Below are 26,454 nucleotides of genomic sequence, written 5' to 3' on the forward strand. Positions count from 1 at the left end.
CCCTGAGAGCAGAGGAAGATGCAAATGCCCTGGAGGCAGGGGCATCCCCAAGGTCCAGTGCTTGAAGTGCGAAGTGTTCCTCTGTTTCACCCCTGAGAAAAACTGTTTTTGTTTTTTTTACTTCCATAAGCAGTAAAGCTGAATTTGAGTTGGACCACATGACAAACCAGGAACATGGAAGATGTTTTTTTAAAGGTTTATTCAGAACAGTAATATACACCAGATGGTTAAAACGGCATTCCGTACTATACATAGTTAGCAACAACAGCAATAAACCAACAGGGTCCACCACGATACGTTTCTATAGTACACCAACTGTTAGATTAATTTACACAAAGGAAAAGAAGCAGAGGCATTGCGTTGTTAAAAGTAAGTAGCTAGAAAATTGTCACAGGCCATGAGCAGTCTGTTGAGTAAAGTATGGTAAAGTATGAGTCAACAGAGCAGAGTCAACAGAGCAGAGTCAACAGAGCAGAGTCAACAGAGCAGAGTCAACAGAGCAGAGTCAACAGAGCAGAGTCAACAGAGCAGAGTCAACAGAGCAGAGTCAACAGAGCAGAGTCAACAGAGCAGAGTCAACAGAGCAGAATCAACAGAGCAGAGTCAACAGAGCAGAGTCAACAGAGCAGAGTCAACACAGCAGAGTCAACAGAGCAGAGTCAACAGAGCAGAATCAACAGAGCAGAATCAACAGAGCAGAATCAACAGAGCAGAATCAACACAGCAGAATCAACACAGCAGAATCAACAGAGCAGAATCAACAGAGCAGAATCAACACAGCAGAATCAACAGAGCAGAATCAACAGAGCAGAATCAATACAGCAGAATCAACAGAGCAGAATCAACAGAGCAGAATCAACACAGCAGAATCAACACAGCAGAATCAACACAGCAGGTACCAAATTGACCTTTATTAAAGAAGACAGAGTGACCTGGGGAGAGGGCGTCGTTTGAAGATGAGTGTGATCTTATCTACTAATAATTCAGATGGTTTTCAGAGTCTGATGTACTCAGGGGCGTAGGGTTTAAATCTTCTTTGTAACTGGTCAAAACCTTGTATGAAGATGCATATATTACTACTGATGTAGAAAGTTAGTTATTCGGCAGACTAACTCCGTTCTTTGGGTTGCAATGAAGACTGTGCTCCTCTGGATTACTTTGCCTCTGAGTGATCGAATGCTACTACACCATCCTTACAAATAGATGATGCAGTTTTTAAAATCTTGAATCATTTACGTCTAATGTTAGCTAGGTCTGTACCATAGCTTCTTTGAAGCTCATGGCTGTGTATTTACAACTTGCAATGGGAAGTGTTATTTTTGTACAGCTTATAGTCTCCACACACACATTAATCTAATGAGTAAGTGTTATGTAAGACTCATCTTTGCGAAATATCGATTTATCCACGGTGTAAGGATCAACACCGCCAGTAAGATAATATTTTCTTTGTTGTCCCTGTTATATTTGCCATATTTATTTGTTAGTTGTTGTTGGAAAAACCTTTCTCAACTGTGGCCATGCAATGACTGTGGTTAACATCGACTGTGGCCATTCAATGACTGTGGTTAACATCGACTGTGGCCATTCAATGACTGTGGTTAACATCGACTGTGGCCATTCAATGACTGTGGTTAACATCGACTGTGGCCATTCAATGACTGTGGTTAACATCGACTGTGGCCATTCAATGACTGTGGTTAACATCGACTGTGGCCATTCAATGACTGTGGTTAACATCGACTGTGGCCATTCAATGACTGTGGTTAACATCGACTGTGGCCATTCAATGACTGTGGTTAACATCACGTTACACGTTTGTTCTGTTCCTTCACTCTGCTGCCCAGTTGCAAACTTACCTACTTGCATTCATCTTTACTTTCATTTGGTCACAAAAAAGGAACAAAATAAACCAGAAAAAATTTTTATTGAACACTAAATGAAACACTGAAATGTTTTAAAAGTTATTTAATCTACTTGTTATAAATTAACTTAAAAATTTAAATGAGCTGTTGTCACTCATATTTTTCCACTTGACCGCTGTTCCTCACATTACATTATTGGCATTTGGCAGACGCTCTTATCCAGAGCGACGTACAGTTGATTAGACTAAGCAGGAGACAATCCTCCCCTGGAGCAATGCAGGGTTAAGGGCCTTGCTCAAGGGCCCAACGGCTGTGCGGATCTTATTGTGGCTACACCGGGATTAGAACCCCTGACCTTGCATGTCCCAGTCATTTACCTTAACCACTACGCTACAGGCCGCCCCTTCACAATACAATGCATTGAAATTAATTGATTGGACCAGCACAATGTCAATATTTATTCTGATTGTTGATTGGTAAAGGATGTATATCTCCCTTGGCATGTCACTGTATGTGTTGTAGCCAATGTAGCTTGCAGGGAGAAAAAAAAAAGGAATTACATTTACTTGCATGAGACGGCCCATCCATTTTGAAGTAGCTTGGCTTTACCTCCCTTGGCCCTCAGCACACATGTTGCAATATTATTACAATAGTGAATATTGTCCAAAGAAGAGAGAAAAATGTTTTTTCAAATGACAAAAAGATTTAGAAATGGGGACTTTTTTCAATTATTGTTTCATAATTTGATCTCCCTTTCCTCTCAAAAAAGAGAGGGGGGACTACCTCCCCTACCTCTATTAACCAATCTCCTTTGATATACGGTACATAGTGGTGAAGGTACATGACTGCCATACGCAAGGTCGGTGGTTCTAATCCCGGTGTAACCACAATAAGATCATAAGATATAATGACAATATTGTTTCGGCGCAGATGGTCAGATTTAATGTGAGGACATATTCCTCCATATCAAATAAAAATTACAACTAACAACAAACTATTTTTCAAAAATACCCTGAATACACCAGAAATGCTCAAAATCTCTGTTGCTGAATTCACCACCATCTTGAATCTCTCCAAAAATTCACTTGCACAATTTATTACCAAAACAATGAATGGCAAAAACCATGTCCTATATGTTCATGTAAAATAATTTCCCCCTGGGGGGACAATAAAGACTATTCTAATCTAATGTTCATAATCTTTCTGCCATATTCCCTTTGTTGTTTTTCCAATGACCCAGGCTCCCTTTTTCTTCCCTGGCTGTGTTCTGCCCGATATTTACCCAACAGCATGTTCAAAAACTACCCAATCTGGGTTATTTTAAACACATCCATTTTAGAGTGGAGTGCCTAAAAGTTTTAGTTTGGTGATATGAATTGAATTCGTATCAACTCTAATTTTAAGAATCTAGGAAGCATACGTTATGATTCGTGTTGATTAGAAGATGTTTTTATTCAAGCGACTTGTTTGTTATTCAGATAAATCCCCTAATAATCGGAAGCCTTGGAGTGCTGGAGGCGGGCTTTATGTAGAACCGCCTCTTCGTTGATATTGGCTTCAACCAGGTCGTCTTTGTGCACATTTATGTCTAAGCATGTGTTTATAGAAGTTAGTGTCGTGTTTTCTGCGTCATTGTTTGGAAGAATGGCTGGTCGCGGCAAAGGTGTGCTTTTCGGTACCCTTGGGACAACATCTTTGAGCGCTGTGTCTGCTTTATTTCAACTGCTAAAGGTCCGGCCTGAGTGAGAGGGAGGATGGCGACAGGAGTCCAGCCAGGTGTCAGAAGACATCACGCCGTCCGCATGACCCTCCTGCCCAGTGGAGAAGGGGGCAGCAGCAGTAGTGTGGGTCCTCTGGTGGAGCAAGGGGCAGGTGGTGCAGCCGCTGAGGGCACCACTGGGCCAGCTGCCACCAGTGGAGGAAATGGAGCTGCTGCCCCAAAAGTGAGTGGACAGGACAGGAGAGTGACAGGTATGACCCGCCTGGAATTTAGTCAGGCAGTCCTTCAGCGAGCCATGGGCTTTGCGCCTGGTGACCTGAACTGCCTGGTGAAGGTTCCAGGAAACGCAGATATTTTCGAAATTAGCTTTAAAAACACTAATGTCCTGGAGAGGTTCTGCAACCTCTTTAGAGAGGGGAAGGACAAGGCCCCCCTCAGCAACTTTGAGGTAGAGCCCCTGTCTGACACGGAAAACAAAGTGGTCACTGTACAGTTTTATAATGAAGCTGTACAGGACCACGATGTGAGTACGTGGTTGGGCAGGTATGGGCTTGTTAAATCAGGATCTCGGAGGGTCCTGGATGAGGACGGAGTCTGGACCGGGGCCAGGAAATAGCTGGTCCAGCTCAAGCCTGACCCCTCTGCAGTTGGGGGGGTATGCCACATCCCCAGCACCATCATGCTGGGGAGACACCAGGGTGTGGTGTTTTATCACGGCATGCCCAACTGCTGCGAGTTGGATCACTTGGCCGCATGGGTCTCTAAATGGGTCTCAAACATCATCCGCCTCTCAGGGCCTTCCAGGGGCTGGGGGGAAGCCTGGGGTATCGGCCCCCACCTCTCCAGGACGGAACCTCCCAGGCAGTCGGGAGGGGAGACCTATGGGAGCACATGGTCAGGGGGTGAGTAGGTGCCATAATAACCCAGACACAATTTTCTCCACAATAGATCAAATGTGCAAGAAAATTTCCAGCAATAACTCTGGTCCACCAGACACACACCAATAATAAACCATTCATGGAAAATACAATTACACTAACAACACTGAACACCCGCAGCATTAAACACCCAGACAAACGCTCAAGAGTTTTCTCCATTCTTTCACAAATCCCCTTGGACGTCGTCCTGCTCCAGGAATGTGGTATCCCGTTCCGGGAGTTGGATGGCGCTCTGGGGGGGGAATGGAGAATAGGAGACTCTCTCTGGTCTGGCTCTAACATCGCCAGAGCTGATGGGGTCGGCACGTTGACGAAGAACCCCTATGTTAAAATAACAGCACACAATATTGTGGAGAGTGGGCGAATCCTCGTCACCGATTTCGATGTCGGGGGTTCCCCATTCAGGGTCGTCAACGTGTACGGCCCCACCAGTGTGGCTGAGAGAGTCTCCCTTTTCACAAAATTACTACCCATACTACACACTACAATGCCCGTTGTCGTAGGGGGAGATTTCAACTGTGTCTTGAGAGATGAGGACCGCAGCAAACCAAGACCAGATCACTCCGGCACTTTGCTGCAGTCCCTCATAGAGGATTTCTCCCTCTGCAATGCCGGGGGCGCCTCTCCTCCCCAGCACACGTTTGTGAGTTCCTCTGGCTCCCCCTCATCCAGAATTGACATGTTTCTGCTCTCCCCAGGCCTGAGGGTGCACAGCTATTCCACCAAGGCGGTGCACTTCTCAGACCACCACATGGTGACCGTGTCTCTGGTCTGGGAGAAATCTATAACCGTGGGTAAGGGGCTCTGGCGAATAAACATCAGCCATCTCCAAGACCCCCAGGTGCGTCTCTCTTTCTCGAGAAGATACCTGGAGTCGGTGAGTCTGAAACATCTTTTTGACTCCCCGGTGGAATGGTGGGAGATGGTGAAGGAGTGAGTGCGGGGCTACTTCCGGGCAGTCGGGTGGAGGAAGGCGAGGGAAAGGAGGGAAGTTTTTGAACGCCACAATGCTGCCCTCCAAAGACTAAGCCTCCTCCAGTCCTGAGGCCTGGATGTTAGCAGCGAAATCGCGCAAGCTCGGCAGAGCCTCACCACCCTCTACTGGGAAGAGCGGAAGAAACAGACCTTCCGCTCCAAACTCCAGGGCCTCAAGGAGGATGAGGAGTGCACACGGTTCTTCTTCCGCAGGGCACGGACCAAGATGAATAACATCTTGTCTCTCTATAACAGCAGAGGTGTGGTGGTGTCTGAAGAGTTTGAGGTCCGGGAGGTGGCCAGGGAGTTCTACGAGGGCCTTTACAGCGAGAGGCCCTCAGAAGGGGCTCTCATGGACACCTTCCTGGGCTGCCTGGACAGACGCCTGGGAGATGAGCAGATGGAGGCGGAGTTGAGCATTGAGGAGCTCACCAGGGCCGTGCACTCCTTGAACACGTACAAAGCTCCGGGCCCTGACGGAATCCCAGCTGAGTTTCACCAGGCTCACTGGGATCTCCTGAAAGGGGACGTGGCGGAAGTGTTCAGGGCTGCGTACAGGGAGGGGCGGTTAGGCGCCTCACTGAGACAGAGCTCAGTAGCTCTTGTCCCAAAGAAGGGGGACCTGAAGGACCTCCGCAACTGGCGGCCGATCAACCTCCTCTCAGTTGACTATAAGATCATGCCGACGGCGCTGATGAGGAGGTTCCAAGGCCTGCAGTGTGCAGGGTAGGTCCATAAATGACAACCTGCTCCTTGCGAGGGATCTAATCATCCACTCCGGGGAGCGGAGGTCCCCCTTGTGCCTTCTCAGCCTCGATCAAGAGAAGGCATTTGACCGGGTGAGTCATGTGTGCTTGGAGAGAGTGCTAGAGAAAATGAATATTCCTGGCCCCCTCCTGCGCTGGACAAAAATCTGTCTGACTGAGATAACGGGCAGAGTGGTTGTCAATCGGCAGCCCTCTGCCCCGTTCGATGTCAGGTCTGGCGTCAGGCAGGGGTGCCCTCTAGCATCTCTCCTGTACATCATCTACTTGGAACCGTTCCTCCAGGCCATCAGGGCCAATCCAGGGGTGGTGGGCTACCCACTACCTGGAGCCGGGGGGGAAAGGCTAAAAGTGATGGCGTACATGGACGATATTGCCATCGTCGCCACAGATAGTCGTTCTAGCGCTTGTGCCATCAAGGTGTTGGATGACTTCTGTGTGGCCACTGGCGCCCTGGTCAACAGGGACAAGAGTGAAATGTTTCTGTCTCCACATTGGTGTGAGGAGCTGACTGTTTCCTTCCCTGTGCGTAGGAATACCATCATACCTGGGGGTGACCTTCCAGTCTGATGGAGGAGGGAGAACCAGCTGGGAGGGAGCCCTCTGCCACGTCCAAAACAAAATCAGGAGCTGGAGTGCACGGCCCTTGACCATGGCGGGTAAGATCCTCGTCCTGAAGGCAATTGTCCTACCCATTCTGCTCTATGTGGGGAGGGTGTTTCCCCCAGACAAAGCCACCGGGAAGCTAATCACCCGGGTGGCTTTCCGCTTTGTCTGGGGGAGCACCATGGAAAAATTTAAACGCGTCACCCTCCTCAAGGAGGATCGGAATGGGGGGCGGGGGGTCCCAGACATTGTAACCATCATTAAGGGTCTGGCCACCCTTGTCCAGAACGTAGGGAAGGTGGGTAAGGCCTCTGGTACCTTTACCAGGTACTATGCCACTCCCTTCCTCAGAGCAATGGGCTTGGGTGTGCTGGACCTCACCATACCCTACAGCTGGGACCCCCCCTATGTCTATCGAGCCCTGAAGGACTTTGCCTACAGGACGGGTCTGCCCAGGGCTGGCCTAACCTCGTGGAGCTACAAAATGATCATGGCTCATTTAAGATCTGGCCAAATTGTAACGCTCCCGAGGGGGGGACCAGACCTGGACCCGCAAGTCATCTGGGCAAATGTGACACCCAAGTGTCTGACTAACAAACAAAAAGACATTGCCTGGATGACAGCCCATAGGTGCCTCCCCACCAGAACATTTATGTACGACCGGCATTTAGCCCTGACTGAACGGTGCCCCCACGGATGCACTAACTCAGAACACATTCACCACCTGTTCTGGGAGTGCTCCGTGGCCAGGCGGGTCTGGGGCCTTGTTTGTTCCTCTGTCCCCCTGAGCAGGTTCCTGCCGAGGTCCTCCCTGATGGCTGAGGGCATCCTGTACGGTCCGCCGGGGGGATGCAAGACCACCAAGCTCCAGCATCAGTGGAGGATCATTAACACTGTTAAGCAGGTCCTGTGGGAGGCAACATCAAGGTCTACCAAAAAACAACTGTAGACCTGATCACTCTCTGGAGGAGGATTCAAATGTTTCAAATGATGTTGGACATCCATATCAACATTACATTACATTACATTATTGGCATTTGGCAGACGCTCTTATCCAGAGCGACGTACAGTTGATTAGACTAAGCAGGAGACAATCCTCCCCTGGAGCAATGCAGGGTTAAGGGCCTTGCTCAAGGGCCCAACAGCTGTGCGGATCTTATTGTGGCTACACCGGGATTAGAACCACCAACCTTGCGTGTCCCAGTCATTTACCTTAACCACTACGCTACAGGCCGCCAACAAGACCCTGGCGAGAGAGAAATGGGAGGTGGACCACTGGAAAGAACTGATCATATAGTCCCCCCCCGTAAGAGGGGCAAGAGGTCCTCAACACCTGCTCAACCCGAGCAAGATGGACCCCCTTTTTTATACAGTGGTGTGAAAAAGTGTTTGCCCCCTTCCTGATTTCTTCTTTTTTTGCATGTTTGTCACACTTAAATGTATCAGATCATCAAACAAATTTAAATATTAGTCAAAGACAACACAAGTAAACACAAAATGCAGTTTTTAAATGCAGGTTTTTATTATTAAGGGAGAAAAAAAATCCAAACCTACATGGCCCTGTGTGAAAAAGTGATTGCCCCCTAAACCTAATAACTGGTTGGGCCACCCTTAGCAGCAACAACTGCAATAACTTGCAATGAGTCTCTTACAGTGATGTGGAGGAATTTTGGCCCACTCATCTTTGCAGAATTGTTGTAATTCAGCCACATGAGGGTTTTCGAGCATGAACCGCCTTCTTAAGGTCATGCTCCAGCATCTCAATAGGATTCAGGTCAGGACTTTGACTAGGCCACTCCAAAGTCTTCATTTTGTTTTTCTTCAGCCATTCAGAGGTGGACTTGCTGGTGTATTTTGGATCTTTGTCCTGCTGCAGAACCCAAGTTTGTTTCAGCTTGAGGTCACGAACAGATGGCCGGACATTCTCCTTCAGGATTTTTTGGTAGACAGCAGAATTCATGGTTCCATTTATCACAGCAGGTCCTGAAGCAGCAAAACAGCCCCAGACCATCACACTACCACCACCATATTTTACTGTTTGTATGATGTTCTTTTTCTGAAATGCGGTGTTATTTTACGTCAGATGTAATGGGACACACACCTTCCAAAAAGTTCAACTTGTCTCGTCAGACCAAAATTTTCACAAAAGTCTTGGAGAACATCAAGATGTTTTCTGGCAAAATTGAGACGAGCCTTAATGTTCTTTTTGCTCAGCAGTGGTTTTCGTCTTGGAACTGCCATGCAGGCCATTTTTGCGCAGTCTCTTTCTTATGGTGGAGTCATGAACACTGACCTTAACTGAGGCAAGTGAGGCCTGCAGTTCTTTGGATGTTGTTGTGGGGTCTTTTGTGACCTTTTGGATGAGTCGTCGCTGCGCTCTTGGGGTAATTTTGGTCGGCCGGCCACTCCTGGGAAGGTTCACCACTGTTCCATGTTTTCGCCATTTGTGGATAATGGCTCTCACTGTGGTTCGCTGGAGTCCCAAAGCTTTAGAAATGGCTTTATAACCTTTTCCAGACTGATAGATCTCAATTACTTTCTTTCTCATTTGTTCCTGAATTTCTTTAGATCTCGGCATGATGTCTAGCTTTTGATGATCATTTGGTCTACTTCACTTTGTCAGGCAGGTCCTATTTAAGTGATTTCTTGATTGAGAACAGGTGTGGCAGTAATCAGGCCTGGGTGTGGCTAGAGAAATTGAACTCAGGTTTGATAAACCACAGTTAAGTTATGTTTTAACAGGGGGGGCAATCACTTTTCACACAGGGCCATGTAGGTTTGGATTTTTTTTCTCCCTTAATAATAAAAACCTGCATTTAAAAACTGCATTTTGTGTTTACTTGTGTTGTCTTTGACTCATATTTTTGACTCATATTTTTTCACACCACTGTATATATTTATATATACCCTTGTTGTTTTCCTTTTGTTTTGATATGATTTTTCTCAAGATTTGTCTCTCATTTGTTTAATCATTTGTTTGCACATCTTTTTTGAAGTTAGGTTTCATTTAATTTAGACTTGTTGTCGAGTTTTGAAATTAGTGCTTGTTTTTGTTAAAATTATTATTTTGTATTATTAAGTGTGTTTAAAAAAAAGAAACATTTTTAAATTGTAAAAGAATTCATAAAAACCAATAAAACCACACTATTTAAAAAGAGGCACAAAACTCACTGACTGGATTCCTCTTGTCTAAGTCGTGCGTATGCAACTGAAAGATCTTGTGAAGAGGAGGTGCGGAGAGCCAAGCACGACTACGGGTGATCCCAAGTAAGCGAACACACGGAAGTGTCCGCCACCAAGACCCCGGGGGAATAGCAGAGACCGTGGTACAATAGGAGGCAGCTCCGAACAAATAAGAGCCCCAAAATAACGGCTCAAAAGAAAGAAATAACTACAAAAAACAGAGTGCATAAACGTGAGCACTCAACCCCGAACCGAAGGGAAACCCAAAATAAACGTACAACCTAGTGTAAAATACTAGGCACCGAAAATAAAACACCAGGAGTCGCAGCTCCGGAAAACTTAGAAATAAAAGTACATAATCGGGACACAGTCCCTTACCCACAGACTCACACGAGCCGAAAAATAAAAGTAAACAGTTTTGTGATACGAAAAATGCTCAGAAAGAACCGATACCAGCACAATACCCAACTCAACTACCAGAGTCTACCGTGTGCTATACCAGCTTGGGTGACAGAGCGTAAGTGTACACGGAAGCAAAGACCAATGGAAAATGAGGGCTTTAAATACTCTCCAGAGGTAGGTACCTGGCTGGCACTAATGACTACCAAGTGAAGGTAATAAAGCACCCCCCTGGTGGCCACAGCCGGTACTCCCTCCAACCCTGACAGATCTGTTAACACTGTGCTGCTGAAGAGCTGAAAGTGGCGTTTATCGGCATTATTTAATTGTAAAATCTCATACAATTTTGTCCAATTTCTCAATGGTATTTCGGTGAAGATATAAATGTTTAATTGGTAATATGTACCTAATATGCACTCCTGTCCAAAGCCATGATAATCAATGTGAGTAATGTAGCCACAAATGTGAACTCAATATATGCACGTGTGATTGCTAACATGCATTTAGATCCAGATAAATGTGATACATAAACATGCATAGGCAGATATATAAATATATATATATACATAGATATGTGTGACAATATTTAGGTATACTCTATTCTTTTTACTGTTTGTAGGCGCTAAGTTTTATTAAGACACATTCACTATTAGTGCGTACAAACCTAAGTTTCAGACTGTGTCCTTTTTTACTGTTTGGGATCTTTTTGTATTCCGAGGGAAGGGCGGAAAGAACAGGTATTTTTGCCCCAAGGCTATAAAGAGACTAAAAATATAAAGGCTATAAAGGCCCTTCCACACCAAGGCGGATTTTCCGCGCGAATTTCCGCACGGAATTTCGCAGATAAACAAACACATGTGTTCTAATGAGTCTGTGCACACCAAAAGGGGAAATTCGCTGCGCGGAAAAAAATATCGGATCAGTCCATTTTCACGCAAAATTTTGCATGCGGAAAAATGTGCCTGACCAATCAGATACGGATTTAATTGTGTTATACTATGACATGTATGGCGACAAGCTGATTCTTTATCTGAAGACGGTCTACCTGTGAAATCCTTATTTGATTAATATTGCAAGTCCGTCTGTAAAGTTTAAGAAAATGTTAGGCTACGTTAAATTGTTTGGAATGCGCGTCTTTACGCGCCATAATGATTTGTTAAATTAAGCCTGTAACATTACATGCTGGAAAAACAGACTTTTGGTGGTTTGAGTGTGTGTAAAATAGGCTTTATATTCTGAAACATCATTTGCATTATGTCAGTTAAAAATACTTGCCATCTTGCGCGCTTGGCTATAGGCTATCTGGTGTTTGTAAATTTTCTTTTCTTTTCACCATCAGTGCCGTTACGTGGAATCCAGAAAGTCATGTGCAGTAGGCTACACCTACATTTTGGGCCTCGCGGAAATGACTGGATCCACCCCAATACCCATTACACGTGAGACAGTATCAGTAACTCGAATACAACCAGACAATACAGTGTCAGATCATAAAAGACAAGTCTAGTGAAATAGTCCAGTAAATGAAAGTAGGCCAGTGTAACATTTTCACATACATCACTCCAACAAGGGGTGAACGCAATACTTTCTTTTTTTTTCGTGGCCAGGCGGGTCTGGGGCCTTGTGTCAGGGTTGGGAGGTAGTACCGGTTGTGGCCACCAGGGGTTTATTATTTCCACCTGGTGCTCATTACTGCCAACGGGGTGTCTATCTCCAGAAGGTATTTAAAGCCCTCTTTGACCATCGGTCGACGCTTTGGTGTCACTGTTCGCTCTGCCACCAAGCTGGTAAGTACACGGTAGACTCACTGTTAAATGAGTCAGGTATTGTGCTGGTTCTGGGTTTTGAATTTAAAAGAAAAAACAAAAAAAAAGGTAAGGAAGGTGTTCTGCTCGTTGTGTGTGTACACTGCAAACACCTTCCTGTAGGTTCTTTAGTTTTTTTCTCTTTTGTTTTCGGCTCGTGTGAGTCTGTGGGTGAGGGACGTTGTCCCCGGTATGCATTTTGGTTTGTGCGTTTTCCGGAGCTGCGACTCACGGTTGTTTATTTTGTTGACCTAGTCTTTTATACTAGGTTGTACTTTTATTTTGGGGATCCCCGGTCCGGGGTTACAGGGCTCGCCTTTTAGCCCTCATTTTGGTTGTGTTATTCGCCCTGGTTTTTAAGGGTTGCTTTATTTTGGCTATTTTCTTTATTTGATCGGAGCTGTCTCCGAGTTGTTTTTCGTTTCCTCGACCTCCCGGGGTTTTGTGGCGGACACGTTCGCGTGCCCGCTTACTAGGGATTACCCTTAGTCGCGCCTGGCTCTCTGCCATTCCTCAACCTCATAGAACACCAAAGCCATCATGGAGAGACCAGCTACTAGTGCAGCGATTGATGTGGGGCATTCTCCGCTGGAGGCGGTTGTAGCCGCCCAGCAGGCTGCTCTGATTAGGCAGGAACAAGGGTTACAGGTGTTGCGTGTGCAACAAACTGCTACTGCCGAACAGCAGACTATGGTGTTTCAACGCCAGGTTAGGTCAGCAGCAGGATGAGCTACTAGGACTTGCCAAAACCTTCCGTCAATTAGTGAGCAAGGTCCGTTCATCCCAGGCACAAGCACCAGCCCCTGATACCCCTCAACCGTCCAATCCTCCCCAACCAGTCACACTTACCAACCCATTACACCTTTGGTCAGGGAGCCCAAGCTACAGCTTCCTTTACGGTATGGTGGAGAGGCGGGGAAATGTAGGGGGTTCCTCTCCCAGTGATTCCGCCCCCCCAGGCAGGGTTGTCAGTACCGAGGGGAGACAAGGCAGACACACAGGGGAGGACCCGATGCAGCTGGACAGTGCTACCCTGGCGCGCCCTAAGAGGCGTCCCTGGAGAGAAGGGCTGTGCTTCTTTTGCAGATGGTCCGGGCATCAGATTAGGAACTGCCCCGACCTGAAAGCAAAAAGAGCAGTCCCACTAGTGGAGCGAAAGTCACTAGTGGGACTGGTCAGAGGTACCAGAAGGGGGGTGTGGTTAGGGCAGACGCCTTTATTGATTCCGGGGCGGTTGACAACTTTATTGACCGTCAGTGGGCTAAACACCAGAAACTGCGGGTCCAACCCTTACCACAGCCCCAATCCATCACGGCGCTTGACGGTCGCCCGTTGGGGTCCGGGGTTGTACGTCAGATGACTGAGCGGGTGGTAATGCGGATCCCGTTTCTGGGGCACCGGGAGCGTATTTATTTCTTTTTGGTGGAATCCCCGGCTTACCCGATCATATTGGGTCATGTGTGGTTAACTAAACACCAACCCCAAATAAACTGGGGAGACCGGAGCAATCCGGTGTCCCGGTGGGGTCCGCACTGCACTAACCACTCCGATCAGACACACACTCCCGCGGCTCCCCCCATAGAGATTGACATAGACTCAGAGTTGGACGAAGAGGAGGCGAGGGGGTTCCCCAGCCCTCAGATTAGGACTCCGGACACGGAGGAGCAGGTGGAGAGTCTGGAATGGGATTCAGCCTGAGATTGGAATCCCCCCGTTGACGAGGGGGAGGGCAGTGACGTCACTGACTGGGACTCCGAGAGCCTTTTTCAGGCTTCTGACAGTGGGGATGAGGGCCGGATGGTAGGGGCGATTGCGTTTCCACTCCCACCTAATGTACCGAGGGAATATAGCAAGGTAGCGGAGGTATTTAGCAAACAACAGGCCACTACGTTACCTCCACACCGGTCATATGACTGTGCGATTGAACTATTTCCTAGTACAATCCCGCCCAGGGGTGCGCTTTATTCACTGTCTGTGCCTGAGAGCGAGTCCATGAAGGAATATATTTGTGACGCATTGGCGGACGGGTTCATTAGACCGTCTACATCACCGGCGGGGGCAGGATTCTTTTTTGTGAAAAAGAAAGACGGGGGTCTAAGACCCTGCTTTTATTATAGGGGGTTAAATGCTATAACCATCAAAAATAGGTACCCCCTGCCGCTGATGAACTCAGCATTCGAGCGTCTGCAGTCGGCGTCCGTTTTTTCTAAACTCGACCTCCGTAATGCGTACAATCTTGTACGCATACGCAAGGGCGACGAATGGAAAACGGCTTTTAACACACACACCGGTCATTATGAATACCTGGTCATGGCGCTGGTTAATGATGTCTCCGCCTTTCCTCAACCTCATACCTTGTTTGTTCCTCTGTCCCCCTGAGCAGGTTCCTGCCGGGGTCCTCCCTGATGGCTGAGGGCATCCTGTATGGTCCGCCGGGGGGATGCAAGACCACCAAGCTCCAGCATCAGTGGAGGATCATTAACACCATTAAGCAGGTCCTGTGGGAGGCGAGGAACATCAAGGTCTACCAAAAAACAACTGTAGTCCATAAATGTCCAGTAAATGGAAGTAGGCCAATGTAACATTTTCACTTACATCACTCCAACAAGGGGTGAACCCAATACTTTCTTTTTTTGTTATTCACTAACATATCAATCACTATGAGATCTTTATCACTTGACGACATCTTTACTAATGACACTCGCGACTGACAGTCATGGCACGAAAGCAGCGCGAAATAGAACGCAAAATATAAAAACATCGCACCGCACCTGATGTGGACACTTTGCCTTCGCTTTTCTTCCGCATTTCCGCACCGCAATCTGAATCCTGTTTGGTGTGGAAGGGCCTTAAGACAGAACTCCTTATCCTCATCATGTGGGTAAGATCATCGGGAGGAAGAATCATGTATTTTTGGGGCTCCCGAGGAAATGATGAGAAAGAAATATCTTGTGGGAGAGGAAATTAAGGCACATTCAGAGCTAGTTAGACTGTATTTTATTTAGAACGGGTTTATGTAAGGCTCTCATGGCTGTATGAGAGCCAGACTGAACTAGAACGGAAGGTAACTCCTGATCCTCTCTGTGTATGAGGAGATCATTGGGAGGTAGACATGTATTCCTGGGGCCCCCAAGGGAACAGGTATTTTTGGGCCCCAAGGTAATTATGAAAAATAAATATCTGTTTGGAAAGGAAAATAAGCCTGTTGAAAACTATAAAAGCCAGACTGAAACTGAACAATGTCAGGTCACTCTGCAGAGTTGCCTCGGCTTTATGGTCTGCAAGAAATAAAGACTGACATTCTGGAAGATCCTGCCTCCTCCTGTTTATTGAAAATCTTAGTCTAAATTCTGCACAAAAGTCTGAGAAGAGCCTTGGAAAGACTGACATTCCATGACAACATAAAATATATGGTTAATATATCGAATTAATTATGGTAGATCATTTTACCAATTATTTGCTTTTGTGAAAAAGTTGTAGGTGTGGTTTTATTGGTTATTTAACATATCTTTACATTTTAAATTATTTTTCTTTTTTAAAACACACTGAATGACACAAAATAATCATTTAGACAGAGACTTAGAGTAATGAGACGAAGACATCAAAAGAATGAAAACAAACTTTTAGAAGGAGTGATTACAAAATATTCCAAAATAAGAATAACCTTACAACCTTACAACCTTACGAAACTAAGGTGGATTAAAAGACAAATAAATAGTAAAGACAAAAGTCCATTTTGCTCAGGTTTACTGTCCCGAGAGGCTTCTGTGTTCCTTCCATGTCCCTTGGGGGGTGGACTATATAATTAATTCCTTCCAATGGTCCACCCCCCACTTCTCTCTAGCCAGGTGTTTGTTTCTATGGATGTCCATCAGAATGCCGTTCTGAATCCTCCTCCGGAGAGTGACCAGGTCTACAGATGTTTTTTGGTAGACCTTGATGTCTCCCACAGGACCTGTTTTACAGTGTTAATGATCCTCCACTGATGCTGGAGCTTGGTGGTCTTGCATCCACCCGGCGGACCGTAGAGGATGCCCTCAGGCATCAGGGAAGACCTCGGCAGGAACCTGCTCAGGGAGACAGAGGAACAAACAAGGCCCCAGACCCGCCTGGCCACGGAGCACTCCCAGAACAGGTGGTGAATGTGTTCCGAGTCAGTGCATCCGTGGGGGCAGCGTTCAGTCAGGGCTTAGTGCCGGCGATACATAAATGACTCATGACTTACCAGTCTCTCCTGGCGGCATTCTCTTCCGATGTCACTGCCGCCAAAGCAAAATACTATCAAACGCAAATTCAGAACTCTGCTTCTAACCCCCGGAAACTTTTCTCCATTTTCTCCTCTCTCCTCAACGCACCGCCTCCTCCTCCTCAGTCCTCCTTCGCTGCTGATGACTTTGCTGATTTCTTCGATGAGAAGGTCGCAGTCATCCGCAGATCCTTTACAACCGCCGCCCCCCTCACTGTGCCCTTCCCCCCCTCTAGGCCCATCCCTTCCTTTTCCACTTTCTCCCCCCTTACAGACTCTGATGTTTCTCAACTCCTGCTCTGCCACCGCCCTACAACCTGTGCCCTTGACCCTATCCCCTCTTCTCTTCTCCAAACTATCACACCTGACATTCTCCCATTTGTCACCTCCCTTGTCAACTCCTCCCTGTCTTCCGGCTGTTTTCCGGCATCCTCCAAGAGGGCCCACATCACTCCGCTGCTAAAAAAGCCTACCCTGGATCCCTCCATCATCCAGAACTACCGCCCGGTATCTCTTCTTCCTTTCCTTTCTAAAACTATAGAACGAGCCGCTTCTACTCAACTTTCTTCCTTCTTTTCTAACAACAACCTGCTAGACCCCCATCAGTCTGGCTTCAGATCGGGCCACTCGACAGAGACTGCGCTCCTCTCCGTCAGTGAGTCACTTCATGCCGCACGAGCAGCCTCCCTCTCCTCTGTCCTCATTCTTCTAGATCTCTCTGCTGCCTTCGACACTGTGGATCACTCCATCGTCCTGTCTGCCCTGTCAGCAACGGGCATCTGTGGCACAGCCCTGGACTGGATTGAGTCCTACCTCTCTGGTCGCTCCTTCCAGGTTGCCTGGGCTGGTTCGGTATCGACACCTCGGCCCCTCGCCACAGGAGTTCCCCAGGGCTCAGTCCTTGGCCCACTTCTTTTTTCTCTCTACACTCGCTCCCTTGGCCCTGTGATCACTGCACATGGGCTATCCTACCACTGCTATGCGGACGATACCCAACTCTTCGTCTCATTCCCGCCGTCTGATACGCAGGTTTCAGCCCGTATCTCTGCTTGCCTGAGGGACATCCAGAGCTGGATGGACAACCACCATCTAAAGCTCAACCCAGGTAAAACTGAAATGATATTCATCCCTGCTAATACCTCTCCCCATCTGGATCTCTCCATTTCCCTCGGGGATACCACACTCACGCCGTCACCCAGTGCAAGGAACCTCGGCGTGGTGATGGACAGCAGACTGTCTCTCTCCGAGAACATTGCGGCGGTGACCCGGTCTTGCAGGTTCTTCCTATACAACATACGGAGAATCCGCCCCTTTCTCACCCCCTACTCGACCCAGCTCCTGGTCCAAGCGATGGTTCTGTCCCGCCTGGACTACTGCAATTCCCTCTTGGCTGGCCTCCCAGCGTCCGCCATCAGACCCCTCCAACTCATCCAGAATGCAGCAGCTCGTCTGGTCTTCAACCTTCCCAAATACTCACATGTCACCCCCCTGCTTACTTCCCTCCACTGGCTGCCTGTCATGGCTCGCATCAAATTCAAAACATTGGTGCTAGCCTTCCAAGCAGTTAAAGGGTCTTCCCCAGCTTATCTGCAAAAAATCATCAGACCCTACACCCCTGCCAGACCTCTTCGTTCAGCCTCCACAGGCCGCTTGGCACCTCCCCCTCTCAGAACCTCCACCTCACGCTCACGACTACTGTCTGTTCTGGCTCCACGGTGGTGGAACGAACTCCCCGTTGAGGTCAGAACTATAGAATCTCTCCCCACCTTCAAGCGCAAGCTGAAGACACACCTCTTCAAGCAGCACCTCTCCCCATCCCTCCCTACCTCCCTGTGAACCTTAATTGTTGTCTCTGTGACTTGTGTATCGGTATTTTAGTTGGCTAGGTAAGCAGTGTTTGGATAGTTAACTTTGGTGACTTTTGCTCTGTTTGTTTGTTTGTTCAAAAAAAAAAAAAAAAAAAAAAAAAAAAAAATGGCCCTTGTCCTTATCTTTGTTGTACAGGTAGCAGTTGAAATTGTACTTACCTCTAGGGTCTTTCAGCGAACTTATCCCTGGTTATGGGTATGCACTTTGTTGTACGTCGCTCTGGATAAGAGCGTCTGCCAAATGCCAATAATGTAATGTAATGTAAATAAATGTTCTAGTGGGGACCCTGCACCATGATGATGTTGACAATGTCTGGGACCCCCCGCCCCCCATTCCGCTCCTCCTTGAGGAGGGTGACGCGTTTCAGCTTTTCCATGGTGCTCCCTCAGACAAAGCGGAAGCCATCCCGGTGATTAGCTTCCTGATGGCTTTGTCCCCCCAAATAGAGCAGAATGGGTAGGACTATTGCCTTCAGGACAAGGATCTTACCCACCATGGTCAAAGGCTGTGCACTCCAGCTCCGGCTTTTGTTTTGGATGTGGCGGAGGGCTCCCTCCCAGCTGATTCTCCCTCCTCTGTCAGCCTGGAAGGTCACCCCCAGGAGCTTGATGGTATTCTGTGGCACCCCACAAATCCTATGCACAGGGAAAGAAACGGTCAGCTCCTCACTCCAATGTGGAGACAGAAACATTTCACTCTTGTCCCTGTTGACCAGGGTGCCAGTGGCCACACAGAAGTCGTCCAACACCTTGGTGGCACAAGCGATAGAACGACTATCTGTGGCAATGATGGCAATGTCGTCAATGTACGCCATCTCTTTTAGCCGTTCCCCCCCCGCTCCAGGTAGTGGGTAACCTACCACCCCTGGATTGGCCCTGATGGCCTGGAGGAACGGTTCCAAGTAGATGATGTACAGGAGAGATGCTAGAGGACACCCCTGCCTGATGCCAGACCTGACATCAAATGGGGCAGAAGGCTGCCGATTGACAACCACTCTGCCCGTGATGTCTGTCAGACAGATGTTTGTCCAGCGCAGGAGGGGGCCAGGAATGTTCATTTTCTCTAGCTCTCTCTCCATGCACACATGACTCACCCGGTCAAATGCCTTCTCTTGATGTTGAATGTTCATTTTCTCTAGCCTTTCTTGCTGTAAAGACCCTCGTAGAACTCCCTGGCCACCTCCCGGACCTCAAATTCTTCCGACACCACCACACCTCTGCTGTTAAAGAGAGACAAGATGTTATTTGTCTTGGTCCGTGCCCTGCGGAAGAAGAACCGCGTGCACTTCTCATCCTCCTGGAGGCCCTGGAGTTTGGAGCGGAAGGTCTGTTTCTTCTGCTCTTCCCGGTAGAGGGTGGTGAGGCTCTGCCGAGCTTGTGCGATTTCGCTGCTAACATCCAGGCCTCGGGACTGGAGGAGGCTTAGTCTTTGGAGGGCAGCATTGCGGTGTACAAAAACTGCCCTCCTTTCCTTCGCCTTCCTCCGCCCGACTGCCCGGAAGTAGCCCCGCACTCGCTCCTTCACCATCTCCCACCACTCCACCGGGGAGTCAAAGAGATGTTTCAGACTCACCCACTCCAGGTATCTTCTCGAGAAGGAGAGACGCACCTGGGGGTCTTGGAGATGGCTGATATTCATCCGCCAGAGCCCCTTACCCACGGTTATAGGTTTCTCCCAGACCAGGGACACGGTTACCATGTGGTGGTCCGAGAAGTGCACCGCCTTGGTGGAATAGCTGTGCACCCTCAGGCCTGGGGAGAGCAGAAACATGTCAATTCTGGATGAGGAGGAGCCAGAGGAACTCACAAACGTGTGCTGGGGAGGAGAGGCGCCAGTTTAGTGAATAGGGAGACTCTCTCGGCCACGCTGGTGGGGCTGTACACATTGACGACCCTGAGTGGGGAACCCCCAACCTCGAGATTGGTGACAAGGATTTGCCCACTCTCCACAATGCTGTGTGCTGTTATTTTAACAAAGGGATTTTTCATCAACGTGCCGACCCCATCAGCTCTGGCGATGTTGGAGCCAGACCAGAGAGAGTCTCCCATTCTCCATTCCCCCCCAGAACGTCATCCAACTCCCTGAACGGAATACCACATTCCTGGAGCAGGACGACGTCTGAGGGGATCTGGGATAGTATTGAAAAGACGGTGGTGTGTTTGTCGGGGTGTGTAATGAGTGTGGTGAGTGTACACTTGTGTACCATTATGTTTATTGTTTGTGTGTGTCTGGTGATCCTGTATGGCTACTTGCCATATTCTGACATATTTGATTTATTGTATTGAAAATCATGTCCGAGTTATTGTGGCACCTACTCCCCTCCTGACTGCCTGGGAGGTTCTGTCCTGGAGAGGTGGGGGTGGTTGTTCTTGCCCCAGGCCTGTGTGGGTGAAGCGTGTTCCTTGTGATGTACAGATTTTGGACCCACTGACAGTGAGAGAGGGTGTGGACACAAGGCGGTAAGCAACCCAGCCAAGACCAGGGTGAAAGTAAAATGTTGGGATTTTATTTTACTTGCGCCTTTAAAGCGCAACAGGAAAATGGAAAATTAAGAGTTTAACAAAAAAAACGGCTTTTGTCGCCGTCTCCTCTTTCCAGGGATTCACACACATCAAACGGGTCAATTCCAACAGTTAGTTTCCAGCGTGCAGGCCTCCTGTCCTTTCCCCAGTTGCAGGAGACATTCTGTTCTCCAGCTCCCCTATTTGCAGGGCGCACCCTCCTCCTCTGATGCGGCTCAGCTGGGTGAGTGAATTAGACAGTTAGTGACGGGCCTGTTCGAATTCCTCATGTGGCTCACCTGGGCGGCGCTGTCTCTGGTGCTGAATCCTTTCCCGGCCTCTCTCCAGGGTGCTGCACCTTTTATCACAGAGACTTTCCCAGCTCTGACGCTGGCGCCCTGGCCTCTCCGCTCCAGTGGGCTACCGATCCCGGATCGGGCCACCACAATGTACATAGCAATTACGGTTTTAAACGCTGTTTGTGGTGCGTTACTGTTAAATAAGACAAATTGTATTGTCGTGATTGCATTTGTTACAATGAAGTAGTGAAATAGAGCAATACATTAGTGTTAGAACAATAAAATATGAAAAATGGAATACGTAGAAATATAGCAAGAACAGTAATAAGAGTAGCAGTAAAATGTATACAACTGTATTAAAATATATGTACATATTTTAATACTCCTATATACAGTAGAATTCGCTAGATGTACTTGAAATATAACTGGAACAGCAAGTGACAGTGTTTTGGTCACTTGCTGACCAAAAAGGCTCGTGTTATGAAACATACTACAAGCATTAACATGACACTACAAGGAAGCGGATGAACCAAGTTATTGCAATATACAAGCTATGCCTCTCCTAAATTTCATATGTTAACGTAATACATTCGCTGTTAATTTATCAAACTTTCTTTCCTGGAATCACTTGGCTTTCTTCTCCATCAGTGTCAGATTTCCTTCAGGAGTCCGGGCAGGGATCAGTCACTCAGTTTCAGTTTCACTGTCGTTCGTATAGAACTCACACAAAGCAACACACTGTCACACATCATTGGTTACACGTGCAGCGCTTCAGTTGATTGACCAATAAAAATATTTTTTTAATCTCAAAAGAACCACTTTTGTTGCCGTTTTTCACAGGAAAGTGATGGAGGCGAAAACTGCAAAATCAGTTGTGACGCTGTGGGCTGGGGAGCAAGGCCACCGTGGCTGCAGAGCATGACATGTTTAGAGGGGCAACGGGTCATGGCCGTCGTGGCAGCCAATGAAATTCCTGCTCTGGTTCTCAGTAAGGGCTGTCTTTGTCCCATACTCCCAAAGAGTTTTTTTGGTATGGTGCCATTTTTTGGTTCTTTTTGAATCCTCTTCCTGCATCCATTCCATGCATTTTTTTTTACAATTTCCCTTACAGTGCTGAGTGGTATGCTTAACCATGTATTTATTTTCTGTACTATTACCTGACTTGAAATGATCAATGATCACCTTTCTCTTCTGAATTGACAGTGCTTTGGCTTTTCCCATGCTGATGTATAACAAAAATGTTTTTGCATTCTTCTTAACTCATTTTCATACTTCCATACTAGTGAAACAGGAAGTGATGGAATTATACTCTGTCTGAGATTAAGTAAAATGTTATTGCTAATTTCACTTTGTTTGATTTCATCCACAATAACTGTTAGGGGTGCCAACTAACACAAATGGTTTCCAGAGTTTTACCCATATGTTTGAACATAACATAGAATATTATCTGTGTTTATTATATGCAGCCCTTTTTCTTCATTTTTAGAAATAATGGAGCCGACTACATGTGGGACAGGTTTATGAGTGTGTCCTGTCGTGGTGGGGACATTATCATTGTTTAATTTAATTACTGAACATGACTCTGCACACTGCCTGCTGACTCCCAAAATTCTATCAGACACACCGTATTTTTTAATCACTTTTTTTATATACAAATTCAGCAAAATACAAGTAAAACCTGAAGCCTATATTTTAAAACAAAATAAATCATTAAAGTCATAAACACATTCAAGTAAACACCAATGTATTCCATATGTTCAGTTATTTTGCCTTTTTTTCCCTTTGCATTTTTGGGGTGTGAAAAAGTAGTCAGAAAAAAATACATTAAAACACTACAATGCATTAAACTGCAGGTTGAATTATTTTGAAGTTGCTGTAATAATGTTATGATGCAATTAGATGCACACACAAACACATTTCTTCAGAGTGAGATAAGACTATTATTGGACTATTATTATGGACAAAACCTCATTGTACTAAACATAATTTATATCAAGTTCTGTTTTCTTAGCTCTGATATTTGAGTGTATATATTTTTTTCCATTAATTATTTGTGCCACACTTTTTCTCCTGCTTTTTATGAAAACATGTTTTACACAGTCCCTTTTAGCCTATTGTTAATTATAGAGCAAATATTTTATGAATCTCTTAAAACCTGGCCATATTTTCTGAAAAAACGCCTAAAAAGACATACCCAAAGTAAATGAAGAATTGCTCCACAATAGTAAGGTTCATATGCATGTTCTTGGTGTCTATGGACATCTAGGGACCTCAGAGATGTATTCCCAATGTGTGAAAAGATTGTGACTGTTACTATGCCTGAGTAAATTGGAATAAACCAAAGGAGAAATGTGAAACTTCTATCCTCGCCTGTTTTTCCCCCCTATCTGACAGAGGATAACACCATGCCAACAATGATTCCATGTAGACTGATGCCATTGTTCACCTTCAGCAAGTCCTTGACTACAAATGTACCACATTTAGATAGAATTTGAGCAAAGGGTAAAGCCTCCACAAAGGTTTTAGTAAGGATACTACCAGGCGGACACTCAATTTGGCACAATTTGGCACAATTTGGCACCAAAGTGTGCCAACTGGGTTATTTTCCACTTCCAACGGAAACTGGCTGGAAAATACAACTTCTGTCCATTACAGGAGTCTATTGTCATCTACTGGAGCTTTTGGATATTACATTTACCTTGCACAGCCTTGTGCACAGTATAATATCAATAAAAAAAAAACAACAAAATGTATCATTTTGTCTCCAAATGCAGTAGTTTTATTATACCAACTAAATATGATATACAATAATATAATATCCAAATATAAAGTAAAAACGAATGCCAATGTGCAATATAAAATGTCCACCCCAATAATAGAATAACCAAATATAAAGTGATCAATGTCAATGTGCAATTAGAAAACAAAAATATCACAATTAGTGTAAACAATGTACTCTTGAAAACAACTATTGCACATTCAAATAACGTAAACAGGAACAGTCTTTGCGTTTGCCCACTGCACTCCGTGGCTGTTTCAGGCTCCACTGTAATAACATCCCCTCCCCCTCCCCCTCCCCCTCCCCCTAGGCCTGGGCTTTCTGGGACAGCGTAGTGCGAACAGGTCCTCCTCTTCTGAGGCGATTTCATTCGTAGTTGCTGAGTCTGACCGACTCATAATCTCCGCTAAAATCTCGGCCATGTCCTTGTCGGCGTTATACACTTTCACAGCGTCACAGCATCGAAACACAGTGTCAAATAAAACTCTCTAAATCACCAAAAACTTTCGAAACGGCCGTGCGCTCCGACTTCTTCCTTTAGCTTGTTTTTTACACACATGGAGTAGTGTCTTTACGCCTGGATGTGAGGTCAGCTGGGTATTGTAGTCTATAGAATGTTTTATCTCATTCGATTCAGTAGCTTCTCCCCTTTCAAAGGACAACAAACATGGCCGCACCGCAGCTGGCTGTTCGACGGTAAAACCATTTCTTTCTACTTGTCCGACATTTGTAAATATCGTGTATTTGCGGTTTTAAGGTTAAAAATCATTTCTAAATGCACTAAAATACACTTTCGATCGTGTTTTGTGACGAACATTTGAACATTAGGGTCTAAACTTTGAGCAACAGTTGAAAATAAACACCATTGCCCTGTTTTATTATGTTTTCTAGTGGATGGATCAAGCCGGTATTTTTTTCGGCCCGCCGGCGGGCCGATCGGGCTTAACAGGACATAAAATGTGTATTTTCCAACTAATTTTCTGATCAGATATATTGCCCAGGGTAAGGTGACTCAGGCGGTAAGAGCTGTCGTCTGGCCACAGGTAGTTTACCTGGGCTAAGTATTTTCAATTTTATAGAAATTGTATTCCTGTATGGAAATTGAGCTCACAGTAATCTTATGATCAGTGTGTAGTTTTTTCATTTCCATTATTCCACCATTCCAGCTGCCTCCAGTCAGAGTGCGGAGATGACCCACTTTTTTGTTAAAGCCATTTGCTTCCAGCACAATGCACTCATACAGTAGGGTGGCTGAATGTTAAACTGCATCAGGACTGAGAAAGCCACTTGACTTAACCTGCAGCATGCTAGTGCCCGGATGAAGGTGGCAGCCGACCCACATCGGTACAAGGCACCCCTTTACCGTGTTGGAAAAAGGGTATTCCTCATCTCTAGAGACATTCCTCTCCGCGTTGATGCATGTAAGCTGGCACCTCAGTACTTTGGCCCTGCCCCATAGTTAAGATCCTTAGCCCCACAGCTGTACGCCTCAGACTTCCCTCCACCATGCTCCGCATTCACCCCACCTTTCATGTGTCACGGGTCAAGCCAGCTGTTTTTCATTTTGATGAAAATGGTTAAAGCAGGTGGTTTTAATGTTAAGCCCTGGGGCAGGTAAGACAGAGGCCTCTATACATCATTGCTGCATGTAGGTGGAAATTGTATATTACACAAATTAGGAAAGGGGTGGTTGCTAACTGTGTAATCTGTTCTGCTAGAGTAGTCAGATTGACTTATCCAGCAACAAACAAAAGCCTATCAGTCTATCTTCGTTTCTAGCTTGTTTTTTTTTTTTTTTTTTCAGTTCTTTGGCAACATCCGTGTCCCTTGGCCTTGTGATCTATATGTGTTTGTACTGTAATACTTTTGTAAATTGCACTTTGTATAATATACCCCGCACTTTAATTCTTGTCTGGCCCTCATTATTTTCACTGAACAAGCTCAACACCCATCAAAATATGTTGCATACTCCCGACTACCCCTAGACACCTGAGGGACGTAACATCAGTGTATGTTTTTGGCTTGTTGTACTTCTGTTAATAGAACTTCAATTTCCATTTCAGAGAAGCTTTCTTCTTTTTTCGACTATCTCTTCAAATTCTGGGTATGATGTTTAGATGAGTCAATTTATGCTCATCACACATTTTGTGCACTCACCTTTGATTTACGATTACTTATTTATCAACATACACACATGGGTATGGAAAAAAGATGTGTCTATGTGTCTTTCATGAATCTGGCGAAAGTTGTTAGTTCTTTTCCGATCACACATACATTTGCAGACAGATCTCTTCTTGTCAAATCTACAATTCAGTTTCCTGGGTTATTATGCTTTGGGAAGTACATCAACTCTCCTATCATGAGCAAGTTTTCCCACATGAGATGGCAAAGAGTTCCACATTTTTGCTCTCTGAATTATCTCAAAGATCTGCAATGTCTTTGGCAAAGATTTGATAGGGCAGGGCATTAACTAGTGTCCCTGGAGATTGTGCATGAAATGGCCAGTGATTC

The 26,454-nt window shown here is 46.2% G+C and overlaps 1 protein-coding gene across 1 annotated transcript in view; it reads left to right on the forward strand.

The window, feature by feature from the left end:
* The window catches only part of LOC133111210 (histone H2AX-like), a 38,464-nt gene that overhangs the window by 8,982 nt on the left and 3,028 nt on the right, over positions 1–26,454 (forward strand). Inside the window, exon 2 of the mRNA XM_061221400.1 lies at positions 4,778–4,787. Within this exon, the coding sequence (XP_061077384.1) occupies positions 4,778–4,787 (10 nt within the window). The remainder of the gene's footprint in view (positions 1–4,777; positions 4,788–26,454) is intronic.

This window comes from Conger conger, chromosome 15, assembly GCF_963514075.1.
Source record: "Conger conger chromosome 15, fConCon1.1, whole genome shotgun sequence".
In the NCBI taxonomy this organism is placed as follows: Eukaryota; Metazoa; Chordata; class Actinopteri; order Anguilliformes; family Congridae; genus Conger; species Conger conger.